Raw genomic sequence first — 16,589 nt, 5'->3', positions numbered from 1 at the left:
CAATAAATTTTTTATTTGTTTATTCAAATCATTTGTTTATTTTAAAATGGGATATATACACTAATTTTAAATAAATATTTAAAAAAAAATGTATATTTTAATTTTCAAGAAATATCAAAGTGTAAATGTAGTTTCAGCTATGAATTATGCAAGAATATTTTAACTAAAATTATTAGAATCAAACTTGACTTTGAAACGATAACTAATTATTTTCTCGATATATATAATATTTAGACTCTATCTTTTACTAAGGACAAATCTTACTTTCAATCATCTATCTTTTCTTTACGTGATTGTGTTTTTCTAACTTTTTTTTTATTATGTTTTTTTTCAGCTGACTGACAAAAATTAAATTTTCCTATTTATTTATTAATTTTATATTTGTTATATAATATTATTATCCTTAATACCTTTTTTTTATCATTTACAAAGGCATACTTATTAAATTATAGGATACCATTTATTATTTAGAATGATTTCTACCACAATTAACAAACATTTAAAACCTTTAATGGTTGATGATGTTAGTTATACATATTATGATATTCTTGCATTCTTGGATGAAAAATTTCCAGAATCTAGGGGAAATTATGGTTTAATTATTGCCACAATTTTTAACTTTATTTTAAAAATAAAGATAAATTGCCTTACTGCCTTAGAATTTTACTTGAGTCTCAAATCCGCAACCTTGATGATGACCAAATTAAAATGCAGCATATTGATGAAATATTAAAATGGCCTAATAAAATCAGTGACACTATCAATATTGTTGATGCGAAAATTAAATCTATAGATGAGGAGTTTGCAAAAAATTTTGAAGTAACATTCAGGCCCTCAAGAGTTTTATTCCAAGATTTTACGTAATTTTTTTAAAAAATGTTTAAAAATTTATTTACACACAACTTATTAATATATTCTTTTAAATGCTTGGGCATCATAGTACTTATGATTAAAATTGATTTTATTTTATCAGTGGAATTCCTGCATTAATAGATTTTGCAGCTCTTAGGGATGTAGCCTACAAAAATTATAAAATTGATCCAATGACCATCAATCCAATGTGTCCAGTTGATCTGATAATTAATAATTCTATCCATATTGACCACAGCAAAGAGTATTATTTATATTTTATTTTAGACTAAAGCTGGCAAATTTTTTTTAACCTGAATATAATTAATCATAAAAATCAAAAGAATGTCTGAACTTTTAAATTTCATATTCTTTAATTTATATTTTACAAGCTTGGCAACACAAATCAAGCTTGTGCAACAAGCTAAGGCTCATACAAAAGATCTGAATGACTCAACCTCTTCTCAAAATATTAATAATTGTCAAAACACCAAAGCAATCAACACTAAATCAAAAAACAACAATGTTATACCGAGTGATGGACACATGTTTAGATCCCCATCTAATCACTTAGGACACCCATTTAATTCATTCCTTCCTCCTACAACAAATTTTATTGCTCCACACTCTCAGCCTATCTTGTCATACCATCCAATTTTACTCAATCCTCCAATATACAACTTTTATCCACCATTACCTCCTTATAACCCTAACCCTTACTTTTTACCGCCAACTTATTCTTCTAACTTTAATTATACATATTCTAACAATATTAGTTCTTCATATTCATTGAATCAAATACCTCAAAATAATTACCAATTCCCCAATGATAATAATAAAAAGTTATCCAAAGATGTAAAAATTATCAAATGTAAAGAAACCAAGATAGAACTAGACCCTCTGCACATAAATGGCTCTTTTAATGCACAGTCACAAACATCTAACTGTCAGAAGCCAGATCAAGCTAAATTCAAAATCCTAGAAAAACTTAGCCAAAGTGGTTATCTTTGTCCTGGATTGGCTATAAAGAATCAGGTATCAGAATTGACCAATCAGGAAAAAGAATTTGAAGAAAATTTTGAAAATGATGATACATTTGAAGAAGTAAAAGATGGATGCATGATTTGTGAAGCACCTCCCCCATCTGGTCAAAATAAAAGATACATTTTTTGTCCCTTTCATGATACAGTCACCGATTGGTTAGTCATTTAAGTTTTAAATTATAATATCGTTTTTTTAAATAATATTTTTATTATGATTTTTTTTTAAAAATTAAGCAATCATAAAACTTATATTCATTAATTATACATCTTTGAGTGCAAATCGATATTTAGCTGACAAAAATTCATTCCCTTATTTGAAAATTTTATGGTTAAACCTAATCATTTAGTTGAGCTGCTACATTCTGAGTTTATAGAAACAAAACATATTAATTATAACAACCAAACCAGATTCCCTTTTTAAATTTATCAAAATTAAAACTGTTGTAACAAAGAGTTACAATTAATGCTATAAACGTTATTACAAAAAAGAAACGTGTTACTTGTTACTTCTGAAAAAGGAACCTGTTACAGTTACTCGTTACCTTGTGGAAAAAGGAACATACATTACTGGATATTCAAAAATGTAACAGGTTACTCGAAGCTCAAAAAATTCATTATTATATGCAAAAATAAAATCTTTCTCCTAATTTATAATATAAATAAAATTATGCAAAATATAAAATATCTTTTTATAATAATATTTTTTTTATATATAATTTATAAATAAAAAATATAAAAATAATATATTTTTATAATAATTTTTTATACAATTGATTTTTTATAAAATAAGATAATTTTTATCAGATAAACAAGAGTGCTTAGGGTGTTCAAATGTTGCAAAGGATGGGAGGGTTGTATAATATTGGATAAATAGCTTATAATAAAAATTATTCTTTAATTTTTAATAAATTCTCATGATTAAAATTTTTATTATAAGCTACTTAGGCTTATCGATTGTTATTCAAATTTACTAGAAAAAATACAGAATTACAAAATAAATTATAAACATTCTGTTTTTTTTTAAATTTTAGTATGGTAGTCTATTAAATCCCATTCTAAAAGTTTGAAATCCTTGTTAAAAAAAATAATGATTTTCTTTTATTTTCATTAAAAAAAATTTAAGCAAATGTCATTAAGACCAATCTACTAAATAAAATGTCAAATTTGCCTTTCTTAGGGAAAATCAATAAAAATACCAAAAAAATAAGGAATATTTTAATGTTGCATAAATTGCTTTCTGGGTTTCCAGCTGTAATTCTCACGATTTCATACCAATTTCACTCAATCGCTTTTTCTCACGTTTTTTTGAGCAAATTAAAATAATCACACTTTTTCTCACCTTTTTAAATTTTTTCAGAATATTTTTAAAAACAAATATAAAATTTATTTTTCAAATATTTAAAAAATGTTATATTTGTCAATAGTCCAACCAACCATATTCATTGATAAATATTTAATTTAAGAGGCATATTTAGGCATTGTCCTTAACGTTAGCTCTTTACTAAATAACAAATTTACAACTACAATCTTAAGGTCTTAGCTATATATATACACGCTCTTATCAATAAACTTTAGAATTCTTAATATTTAAAAATTCAACAAAATTTTTACGGGAGCATTTCCAAAAACATTTTACAAAATAATGATGAAGAAAAGGCTTTGAATTTCAAAATAAATTAAAGATGTTTGTAAAATTTTTTATAGATTATATAGAAATACGCTATGATATTATAGATAATATAAAGAAATTCAGCCCTATGACATTAGAAAATGCTCGCATTTTATGAATTTCAAAAAATTATTTATAAATTCCAAATATATAATCAGATATTCTCTTTAAAGTAATATTCACATTTTTATTCCGATTACGAAGACAAATTATCCAAAAACAATAACATGAATGTGCATGGAAAAATGGATGGATTTCCTTTCGAATATTAACTCTCGCTCTACTTTAATAGTGAAAATATACAATTTTATATTTTCCACTCCACATAACAAAATTATAATAATACATGCAAAGCGTTTTCAGCCTATCTCCATGGTGCCTGCAAAATCTTTATTGCCTCTTTTAAAATCATCCATAAAATATAATAATTAATTATTTTGCTATATTTATAAACTTGGGAAAAATAACACATCATAATAATTGTTAATAGGAAATCAATTCAAAAAATATTAAATTTAATATTGCCTTAAAAATCTTGTTGCAGTAAATAAAACATATTAAGTATGACGAGTATGATATATCGATAAACCCGGCCAGCCCCCCTCCCCACATAAATTATTATAAAAGAAAAACTCATGTTTTCTAGTGAAAAATATCTGGTAGGCAACCTTTTGTGTCGTAGATTCGTTTAATATATATTGTAAGAACATGTAAGAAAACATTGTAAATAATATTGAAACAATTCATTACAATTATACCAAAATAAATATTCCTTGTTTTTATCGATTTTTTACCACGAAGGCTAAAACTAGGCATTCAAATTCTTTTTTTAAAACAGATATATATATTAGTCTTAGTAACATTTGCTTAAAATTTTATTTAAAAAATCGAAGAAACTTCATTGTTTTTATACAAGGAAACTTTAAAATAGGTTTTCCGCATTAAAAATAATTTTACCAAAAAAATAAAAGCTGATTCTAACATTCGAAACACTGCTTTATTCTGCCTTTATAGTAAACGCGTTTTTTTTTCAAACGGGGCGTATTTAACTCTTCGTTATTTACAAAATCTAGCCAATAAAATAGTTAAATTGCGCAAAAGTCAAGAAGATCAGTGGCCACCAAAGCTAAGCACTTTTTAGATGAAGAATTCAAAAATTTTGGCTTACTTAAATTATCAATTAATTTTAATATATAAATTTTCGAATTAATATTTAATTTATAATTATAATCTTTATTTAAATATAAATAAAAACATACATATTTTTTAAATTTTTTTTTATAAATATGGAGCAAATCTATGAAAACGCTATGATAAAATCTTAAAAACATATATATTACGTATATTTCAAAAATTATTATCTCTGTGAAGAATCAGCGGTTATTTCTATAGCGTTAAATATGCACCGCTTGAACAAATCGCGCTTACTATAAATGAGGCTTTATTCAGAATCAAATTCTGTTACGATACTTTTCGGAAGTTCGAATTGAAATTAACTAGTTTAGAGTGGGGAGGGAAAATTTGGGTCACGATCCTCAAATAAAAAAAAGCGGACCAGACCACGATCTTAAATTTAAAAAAATTTAGTTTAACCAAAACCTTTTTTTTCTGATAAAATTTCCATTTTCATAGTATATTGTAAAATAGAAATGAACTAAAAAAAAGAAAAGGAATCACGATAACCAAAATAACTCCTCTAGAAAAGTAATGTAAAATAAAATACACGTAAAAATTATATGGATTAAAAATAGCAAGGCAAACTCAAATATTAATATGAAATAAACTCGTTTCTGACTGAAGAATAATTTTAACAACCGGTCCGGACAGCGGTCCTTGAAAAAGACCGGACCGCTGATTTTTACTACCCTCGGTTCTTGGGTTGCTAAATTTACACCTTCTTTCCTCCCCTCTTGCATAATTTATAATTTTATTTATTTAGCGCCAGTACCCTCATTAATAGTTACGCGCTAGAATTCGAACGCAACAGAGAAAGATTAGCTTTTATGAAGGTACTAGATATTTTTGCCATACGACATTTTTTCGTTTTAAATTCCAGGATTAGGATAAATTTATGTTTTTTTTGGAGGTTCGAATTGGCAGTTACCAAATGAAAATGGGGAGAGAAAAATATAGTTGATCTGAATTCTAGATCTCGGTCTTCATTACTATTATTTTCTATATTATTAATTTTTAACTTCCTCAATAATGAAAATTTTTATACCAACCACCTTATTATATTTATCAATTTATAACTATTTCTTAAAAGGCTTTCGATAGTCAAAGGGATACTTGACCATTAAAAAAAATGTGATTAATTATTTCTGAATCTATTCTATCTTTTCGGTGAGTAACTTAAATTCGAAACTATATGATTTATGTCACTTTACAAAATCAAAATTTGTATTGAAATTAGTTATGATTGGGAAAAAAATATGTTATGATTTCATAATGGTTCCAACTCTGAGCATCTAAATATCTCTTTTTTTTAAATAATGAATTAATGATAAATAACTAAACGAAATAATTTATTTTTTATTTTGCTCATAGTGGGCTTCTCAAAACTTTCGAAATGTTAGACTCATCCCTCCGGGCGATGGTATATCCCACCAAATACGCTTGGAATATCTCTGCAAAATCGTAATGTGCCCAAATGAACTAGCCGAGGATTTTGACCGCCTGCTTCAAAATGAGACAGATACCGGAAGGTTGATATATCCGGATTCCTTGGTCGGAACCGATCCTCATTCCACTATGGTCAACGGGCTGGGGGTCTTTGCTAGAAGTAAAAAAAATCACAAAAGAATTGCCATTTATTTTTTGATTTAGTTTTCTCTTTAAACTTATAGCACTTCATCTTTCCTCTTACATTTTTTTAATAAAATATTATCGTTCAAGATGTGGGAGGTATAGAAGTCGAAAACGTGATGTTAGGACGCCCCATAACGATTTCCATAGGAAACGTGGTAGGAGTCCGTTTGAGTGGGAGCTTAAATACTTATGTTACTTCCACGGATCTAGTCCTCACTATAACCAAAGTTGAGTTACTTCTTGCTAATAATTAATTTTTATTTTTTTTATATAGTTTATCATGTTGCACTTTAAAATTTTGGGAACCTGACTGAATTACGAAAGTTATTAAGATTTGAAATTATATATGACATTCCTTATGTAATAAAATAATTAATTGGGACAAATAAAATTTTTGATATGCAAACTTAAAGTAGAATCTCGGTCCTCAACCTTTAATTTAAGCTGATTTGGAATGATGTGTAAAATTAAGATTCTCAAAGACGTCATAATTTTTTTTTAATAGAATGTTAAAATTGATGGATGGAATCGGATATTTAATTTTTATACTAAATATTTTCTGATCAAATTAAGAGAAAGAACGACGAAAAAGATAAAATTAAACATTAATAAAAAATGTTTTTGATATATTAAAAACAAATATAATAATTTATTGTTAAAATTTTTGTTTTACTTTTTCTCCAGGTTTTGCGCGGCCTCCCTGATACTTTAAACGGCAGCACTGTCGAATTTTTTGGACCCGGTTTAGGCGAATTAACGGTGACAGATCGGATAACAGTTGCTAGTATGTGCCCCGAGTACGGGGCTCTTTCGGCGTTTTTCCCTTTTGATTTGATCGCGTTAGATTACTTGAGTTATACGGGTATACATTATAAACTAATTAAATATATTAAACAATATATCCATTTTTAAACTAAAGTTTTAGGGCGCTAAGAAGAAAACATCTAATATACTATATGGCTTTGATTGGAGAACTCCGCATATTATTTTTTTTAAACTGAGATTTTTATATACCAAGATATTAGATGTAGAAATATATCGCGTTAAACGCCGGTTTAAGTGGGCCTATTTATAATTTTCATTTCTAATTTACAAAATAGAAACCAAATTAAGGTTGAATATCCAGTTTTACAATAATAATAAAATGTTATTTTTAAAAAAATTTGTACGTTTCATGTAATCTAATTTTTTTAAAAAAAATTTCACATACTAATCCTTTTCTACATTAATCTAAGAAGAATTATTGAAAATAAACTCACCTTTAAGTGTCATTTGATACTAAGGACTCTGAAAAACACTAATTTTTGAAAAGCAAACCCAAAAGTATATAAATTTTGAGGTTTTTTTTTGATTGATTGCCGTGCCCTATAATAAATTAATAAGCACATCTTACATATTATCTATCAATAAGATCGGTCCGAACACGAAATTCGAAGAATGAAAAGCTATTTTCAATCCATCCGATTATTGAGAGATCACTCTGATTCAACTCAATCCGATCCAATTTATTCTAAAGTATAGATATCTTCTCTTTCATTTATATCACTATGATTTCTTTTATTTTATATTCATTTTTTATATATTTTATTATCTGACTTCTATTTTTAATTTTCAGGGCAGCATAATAAAAAAATATATTTCTTGCATTTTAAAATAGGATATCACGCTTTTATAAAATAAAGGATTATTCTTAATTACTTTTTAACATTTTTTATTTATGATAGGGAAGGATAATACTATATAGAAGAATTGATTTGTTGAAAAGAAATACATTTTTATCCACATTATTGGTGGATATAGAACACCAATAATACTAAGCTGACGATTTATCATTTTAAAAAACCTATCACACGGTCTGATTAATTTTTTAATTAAGTGCACACAAAAAAAAAATTTGAGTTGACATAAAAATAATTGCATTTTTTTTATCAGTGGCCTTCTTTTTTTTCCCCATTTTATATTTTACTTACTTGCACCCTGCATTCCTTATATTTTATCGTAAAACGCCAAGGTAATAGATATAGACTTATCACGCGTTAAAACCTGTATAAGTGGGCCGAAAAAATCGCAAGAGAAGATAACATTCACTGGCGGACCCATTCCCTTATCCTTACTTAATCGTCGAGGATCTGCTGATCGTGCAGACGCATCCGTCACTCAAGACAGCGAGCTTTCGGAAGAATTTGAGCTATCACTGGTGGACCGTAATAAGGCTGTTGACAATTTACTTGCTGATGCAAACGATAACTTTACCCTTAAGCGCCTGCGCACTCCTTCACTTCTTCCATTGATCCAATGTTTTTATTTTTAACTAGTTTTTTTTGATTTCCGCACAACCCTGCAAATTAGAAATTATAGATACGGTAATTTTTTTTTTAGTCCTGTCCTAATTTATTTTACATCTTTTAACTATGAGCTCGGGGTGGCTTTCAAAGTTAATGTATTTATGAACTGTTATATGAACCAATGTCTATGGATAAAAATCACGTTATATATATAACAGATAGTCATGTGATTCTAGCAGCCATTACCTCTTGCACCAATTCGACTAATCCTAGCACAATGTTGGCCGCCGGCTTATTGGCGAAATCAGCTGTGGAATCAGGTAAAACATGATTTTTTGTTTTTAATTCCTCAACTCCTTTTTCTTCTTATTTTTTATCAGGTTACACTTCAGACTTATAAAGGCGGACACATAAATTATCAATAATATTAATGTAATACAAAATAATATGATCCCTTCTATATGGCTAAATTTGACATAGATTTTATAAGGAATTTATATCTTAAAATATTCAAGGTTGCAAATACAATAAAAAAACTACTTTGGATATTTAAAAATTATAGATGCTTAAATTAAAATAGAATATATTATGTAAACTATAATCGTACAACAAGGACTCTCCATTCCGGCTCACGTGACCGCCAGCCTATCTCCTGGTGGACCAGTTTCCGTTGCCTATTTGATAGACAGCCTAACCCTGCCCTACTTACGAAGGTTGGGGTTCCGAGTCACTGGCTATGGATGTTCAACTTGCGACGCTAATTCAGGGACCGATATGAATTGTTTAGACTGTTTGATGTTGGGTAAACGAATGTACATTATACCATAATCACACAATATCCATTAACTTTAGCAACGACGCTATACTTAATGACCATAATGTTTTCTATTAATTAGTCATATTAGAGCTCTGCAGGGGCAGGTTGGTGGTAACATCATCAATCAAATATAGACCCTGATTGTGGCCCGATAAATGATAATATTATATTTCTTTTTTGCCTGATCGAATATCAAAATTATGAAAAGAATTGAATTTAAAAAATAAGAAAAGTTTTATCAGGAGGTAAGAAATATTTTATATTCATTTTCTCATATCACATTTTGTTTTAAATAGAATAAAATAGATAAACATCATTAAAGTTATCACTGAATAGTTAAATTTAAGGCATAACATTAAAATTTGAAATAAAAAAATATATTTTTAAGGTTTGGGATTTCTCTTCTATAACCTTTTAAGTCGACCATAACAGATCAGGCCTAGTTCTAAGTAAAAATTTCTACAAAGCAGTGGGCAAGCTCGGGCCCAACATTTTTATATTTTGTAGGTCTCTATTAATATTTTCGAAATAGGCAAATCGATTCCTATCACAGACGGCCCTAAACAAAAGGCTAAAAATTCCAACGTGATGCTATGCTCTTTCCTTTCTGGTCACCGCAATTTTGAGGGGCGGAACATACCTCATGCTGGACTCAATTTTTTGGCCTCACCCCCTTTGGTCGTAGCTTATGCCTTGGCAGGGACTCCTCAGCACGATTTTCTTAATGACCCTTTCCCCATCAAATCTGGCCAAAACAAGGAAATTTATTTAAGAAACATTTGGCCTACCCGCGCCGCTATAGCCGAAATTGAGAAGAGACTGGTGTTGACGGCTATTTATAGAAGGCTTGACAAGAGGTAAATACTTCAACTTTTATTGTATAATCGAAGTGTATGGGTTTATATATATTTATTGATTAATATACTTCTTCTTTTTCATCATCTAATTTAATTTATGATATAAACTGTAATAATTTTAATATCATAGCATTCAAACTGGAAACAAGGATTGGCAATCTATCTCCATTCCTACCTGTGATTCGTCTTTGGCCCATGGATTGTTCCCCTGGAATAACTCATCGTCCTACCTAAGGTGCCCGCCAATTTTTGACAACACGGTGACTCCTATCCATAAATCCGATTTTATAACAGAGGCTACTGATTGTTTAATAGAAGGCGCTAGATGCATAGTATTTTTGGGAAATTGTATTAGCACCGACCACATATCGCCTGCGGGCAGCATAGCCAGGAATAGCCCAGCAGCTAAATATCTGGCTCAAACGGGGTTTATATATATTTATATAATATTTAATCATTTATTATTTCTGCTAAGCTATTATAAGAACGAAAAGCACACGCTTAATCTCTATCTACCCATTTGCAAATTAGGGACATCTTTAGCCATGACATGAGTCTGATTTGATGACAATATATCACATTTAAAAAAATAATAAAACTTCAGATAAACATCAATAGAAATTAAGAGAAATAATTAATTCGTTTTTTCAACTCCATAAATAAATCTACCCTTTGAATGTAGGGGGAATAAAAAAAAATATATATATATACTAGATTGTAAATCTATTTTCTTTCAATATCGGCCATTTTTTTTAGGTGATAGTGAGAATTTATTAAATATTAATATGTTAGATTTGGAGTCGAGACATTTATCAAATGAATCAATTTACATCTTTCCTTAATGTTTTTTTAAATTAAAAATTTAGTTTAAGTCCCAGGGAGTTTAATTCCTACGGCTCTAGAAGGGGTAATTACGAAGTAATGGTTAGAGGAACTTTCGGCAATCCTAGACTGGTCAATCAGCTGTTAAAAACCGCCAAATGCAAAGGTTTTAAAAATAAATTTAAATTTGTTTATTTACTTAATCTTTTCCATTACTTATTTATATTTGTATACCTTACAAATTATAATAATAAACTTTGGGCTAATTAATTTATATAGTTCCTTCCAACCATTCCATCCATTTTCCTTCTCGGCGTACTCTTTCGGTCTACGAGACGGCCTTATTATACCAAGTGACTCGCACGCCACTTATGGTTTTGGCTGGTCAACTATTCGGGACTGGAAATCCTACTCGTGATTGGTCGGCCAAAGGGCCACGCATGCTCGGTGTACGCGTCATTCTAGGTTTGAACAATATTATTCATTTATTTTTAAATTATTACATTCCAAGAATGGTACGCAAACTTAATATATATAAGTCAAAATAATTAAACTTCTTTTTAAGTTTAATGTCACGTTATCTATTTTGTTTATTGTGAATCTCAGAACCCATTTTGAAATTTCCATAAATCCGTTCTAACAAAAATGTAATTAATATACTGTTTGAAATGTTGTGTGATTTATTTTAGAGTGTTTATTGGTTTGAAATTTTATTTTAAGCTATATCCGAAACATCAAAAAAATTAAATTAACAAATTTTCGTTGATAAAAATAAAATAAATAAGCTATTTTAAATCTAAAAATAAAATAATGTCCAAAATAATTCTAAATTCATAATTTGCGAAAGTTTTAAAAATTCTTTTGGACTCAGCTTTAACAAAATTCATTGGCGTACGCAGCGGGGGGGGGCAGGGGGACAAATCCCCCCCCAAGCCAAAAAATGCAGATGCCGGATATATTTTTCAAAAATATTTTTGTTTAGAGTGTTGTGCAGATTTAATTTAAACATTTCCATATTTTTTAATTCGTTTGTAAATAAAAATTTTAACTTGTAAAAATTGATAAGAATATATAAATATGTTATTTTAACAACTTTTTACAAGTCAAATAATTTTATTTTCAAATAAATTAATAAATATGGAAATGTTTTGAATTAAATTTACACAGTACATATTAATTTATATTTGTTAATATTTATTCCTATCTCATATTAAATATATATTTAATTACATTTATTATCACATTCATAACTAAGTTTATCAATTAATTTCGATTTCAAGTTTTCCGGCGTAATATTATCTTATTATTTTCAAATTTTTAGTGGCGTAATATATCTACCATTTTTAAATTTCTAGTCTAGTAATAATTATTCTGAAATTGTCCAATAGGGAGAAAGAAATTGCAACCTTGTCCTACGAGATAAAGTCTCCGCCATCAAGCAGTAACAGCTTTTATGGAGTTAGAAGAGCCGATTATTTGCTATTACTGACATATCACAATGGCCTGAAAGAAATTTTTCCTTAGAAGCAAGAAAATTATTGGATTCAATGTTTGTTCCAAATTTTTTTTCTCATTAGGATGTACAACTATTTTATGTATTACTTTTCAAAAACATGTTGACTTGATTAAGAAGATGAGAATAGCGGAGAGCATTTTATTAGAATTCAAGGAAATTAGGGCTAATGTTTATGAAGAATTTCATGTTTTATATGTTATTGTTAAGTCAAAAGCAGAGCTATACGTGTTTAATATTTGTCTCACTCGACTTGCAGCAAGGCAAGCTCATAGTTAAAACATTAATATAGGATCAGTAGAAGAGTATATCTTAGATACAAATACATTTATAAACCAAATAAATGAATGGTTTTTAATTCATTAGCACTTACCAATCTGCAAATATTATTTCCATAAAAGCCTTCCCAACCTTTTTCAGATGGTGATAGAAAAAAAATATTTGTTGGATTTTTATCATGAAGATGTTAAAGTATCTTATGATGCCTTATTAGCTGAATGACTATGTTTATAAGATTAACTATGGTTGATACAGTCCCAAAAAATGCTATGGATGCTCTGCATTATTTCAAAAACATTTTAGATTATATTCCCAATGTATTAAAATGGTTTATATATATATTAGCAACTCTTCCCAATAGTAAACTAATGAGAGAACATTCTATTTTTTAAGAAGAATAACAGAGCCCTGCAGAGGTACCATTTGCAGGGCACGACCTGGATTTTTTCAAAGATTTTTACGGCTAAGCTCAATTTTCAGGCCCGCCCCGGCCTTTTTTAAAATAAAATTTTCAGGCCCGACCCGGATTTGAAAAACATACCAAGAAGTACAACTTTTGAAAGTAGATTGAAAGGTTTGGATCTTTTGAATATTCATAGGCATTTGATTTGACAACAAGCAAGGATGAGATAATTGAAAAATTAGCTCAATCCCAACGAAGATTGGATTTTACATTGTAAATATTTAACATACAAAATACAATTATTCCCTAAGCTTTTTGTGTATTAATTTATATTTCTAACATTTAAATTTTTTATACTTTATATATAAATTTTAAAGCTCAAAAAATTCAAATTTCTATTTTAGGTCATTTATGTGATTCTTTACATATAATTTTTTTATAATTCACATTAATTTAAAATTGTGTATTAGAAATAGTTATTAGTCCTAATAAATTTATGCTTGATATTTTTAAAAAACAGTACAACTTTTGAAAGTAGATTGAAAGGTTTGGATCTTTTGAATATTCATAGGCATTTGATTTGACAACAAGCAAGGATGAGATAATTGAAAAATTAGCTCAATCCCAACGAAGATTGGATTTTACATTGTAAATATTTAACATACAAAATACAATTATTCCCTAAGCTTTTTGTGTATTAATTTATATTTCTAACATTTAAATTTTTTATACTTTATATATAAATTTTAAAGCTCAAAAAATTCAAATTTCTATTTTAGGTCATTTATGTGATTCTTTACATATAATTTTTTTATAATTCACATTAATTTAAAATTGTGTATTAGAAATAGTTATTAGTCCTAATAAATTTATGCTTGATATTTTTAAAAAACAGTACAACTTTTGAAAGTAGATTGAAAGGTTTGGATCTTTTGAATATTCATAGGCATTTGATTTGACAACAAGCAAGGATGAGATAATTGAAAAATTAGCTCAATCCCAACGAAGATTGGATTTTACATTGTAAATATTTAACATACAAAATACAATTATTCCCTAAGCTTTTTGTGTATTAATTTATATTTCTAACATTTAAATTTTTTATACTTTATATATAAATTTTAAAGCTCAAAAAATTCAAATTTCTATTTTAGGTCATTTATGTGATTCTTTACATATAATTTTTTTATAATTCACATTAATTTAAAATTGTGTATTAGAAATAGTTATTAGTCCTAATAAATTTATGCTTGATATTTTTAAAAAACAGTACAACTTTTGAAAGTAGATTGAAAGGTTTGGATCTTTTGAATATTCATAGGCATTTGATTTGACAACAAGCAAGGATGAGATAATTGAAAAATTAGCTCAATCCCAACGAAGATTGGATTTTACATTGTAAATATATAACATACACAATACAATTATTCCCTAAGCTTTTTGTGTATTAATTTATATTTCTAACATTTAAATTTTTTATACTTTATATATAAATTTTAAAGCTCAAAAAATTCAAATTTCTATTTTAGGTCATTTATGTGATTCTTTACATATAATTTTTTTATAATTCACATTAATTTAAAATTGTGTATTAGAAATAGTTATTAGTCCTAATAAATTTATGCTTGATATTTTTAAAAAACAATAATATTTCTTAAAAAATTTTATTATCCCTCCCCCAGACCAAATTCCTGCGTACGCGTATGACAAAATTTTAAACCAAAACCTGGATCCATCGCAACCGCTTCAAATTTTAGAAACTGAATCACTTTTTAAAAACTATTTAGAACCGGAACAAAAACGCTAGATTAAAATTTTATACATATGTTTTTTATTTAAATGGTATTCAATACCATAATTTTAAATTTTATTTAAATGGTATTCAATACCATAATTTTAAATTTTATTTAAATGGTATTCAATTCCATAATTATAAATTTGAATAATATTAATTATGATTATAATTTAATAAAATATGAATCAAAATTTATGTAAAAAAAATTATTTAAAGAAAAATAGGCCTTTTATTTATAAAACGTAATATTGACAATTGGTTAATACCTTTATAGAAGATGTGGCCGATCAATATATTTAAATTTAATCTCTAATATGTTACCATTTATAGCTGAGAGCTTTGATAATACCTATCGAATCGATTTGATATCCGTCGGAATTATGCCACTGATCTTCGTTGAAGGAGAAAATGCGCAAACTCTCAAGCTTAATGGAACCGAGACCTTTGATATTTACGGTAGGATGTGTGATCATTTGGTCGACGGAAGAAATCCAGGAATGAATAGCGAACTGTTTTTGAAACCGAGACAAACGCTCGGTGTTAAGGTCGTTAATAAGTTTGAGATACATTTTAACATATCTTGTAAAGTTACTAAATATTTAATTTTTTATTTTTTTATTCCATTTAGGCTACAACCGATGATAAGGCTAAAGAAATTCATTTTAAAGCAATTTTGTTAGCTGAAAATGAGATCGAATGCCAATATTTGCAATCGGGTGGCATTTTGCAGCACACACTTTCAAAAATCGTTTATTAATTTCATTAGATATTTTTTTTATCAGCGGAAACCAATTATATCGAAATTGCGATTTTTTTTACATGTGACATATTTGTAATTTCATTTTTCCCTCCCCCTCCCTCTGCCTTTTTTCCTCCCATATTTCACCATTCTTTTTTACTCTATATTATTTTGATAACAGTTGATTTCTCATTTTTCGGGGAAATCTAATGAAATGACATATTGCTCAAATAACTAAAACTACCAGACTCTTATTGTCTTTTTATAACAACAAGGCCGAATAATTAATTTTTTTTATAGTATGAATCAGTTTTTTATTAAACAAACCTTAGACTAAAAAAAAATATTTGATTAGGGGACATTAGTATTCTTTTTTTTTCATTTAACACAATCACTTAAATGATTTTTAAAAAAATTATAAATATTTAAATAAATGTATATATTATTTTATTTTGATAAATATTACCCATTTCCGTTCAATTTATATAAAATAAATTTTAAAATAAACGATTTTGACTAGATCATTTTTTTGTCTGATATGGTCGTTTTTGTCCCATTCATCGACAAAGAATATGAAAATTAAGTGGATTTATTTGGATGAAGTCAGTATAAATTGTAATTTTTTCCCCCTAAATTATATTTGCAGATGATATTCACAGTAATAATAACATTTATGAATCCGGTTTAGGATTAGAGGTTTGCATTAGGCG

The 16,589-nt window shown here is 27.6% G+C and overlaps 1 protein-coding gene across 1 annotated transcript; it reads left to right on the top strand.

Moving 5' to 3' along the window:
- The first annotated feature begins 394 nt into the window (after positions 1-394).
- LOC135923382 (cytoplasmic aconitate hydratase-like) lies at positions 395-16,327 on the top strand. The gene is made up of 18 exons (XM_065458087.1): positions 395-593; positions 638-860; positions 974-1,114; positions 1,242-2,048; positions 5,501-5,570; positions 6,109-6,343; positions 6,457-6,596; positions 7,054-7,231; positions 7,781-7,884; positions 8,381-8,666; positions 8,873-8,974; positions 9,268-9,456; positions 10,004-10,328; positions 10,459-10,755; positions 11,195-11,316; positions 11,430-11,615; positions 15,471-15,685; positions 15,769-16,327. The coding sequence occupies exons 1-18, from the start codon at positions 473-475 to the stop codon at positions 15,895-15,897; spliced, it is 3,870 nt and encodes a 1,289-aa protein (XP_065314159.1). The 5' UTR covers positions 395-472; the 3' UTR covers positions 15,898-16,327.
- The last annotated feature ends 262 nt before the right edge of the window (positions 16,328-16,589 follow it).

The sequence above is a fragment of the Gordionus sp. m RMFG-2023 genome, chromosome 2 (genome assembly GCF_954871325.1).
Source record: "Gordionus sp. m RMFG-2023 chromosome 2, tfGorSpeb1-WG-v2, whole genome shotgun sequence".
Classification (NCBI taxonomy): Eukaryota; Metazoa; Nematomorpha; class Gordioida; order Chordodea; family Parachordodidae; genus Gordionus; species Gordionus sp. m RMFG-2023.
The sequence above is the reverse complement of the archived record's forward strand: the minus strand, read 5'-3'. Positions and strand labels throughout refer to the sequence as shown.

Excerpts from the sequence above, each read along its gene's own strand:
- LOC135923382 (XM_065458087.1), top strand. The coding sequence starts at position 473 with ATGATTTCTACCACAATTAACAAACATTTAAAACCTTTAATGGTTGAT. Across the intron at positions 2,049-5,500 it reads CATGATACAGTCACCGATTG|CGCCAGTACCCTCATTAATA; the intron begins GTTAGTCATTTA and ends TTATTTATTTAG. Across the intron at positions 10,329-10,458 it reads TATAGAAGGCTTGACAAGAG|CATTCAAACTGGAAACAAGG; the intron begins GTAAATACTTCA and ends TTAATATCATAG.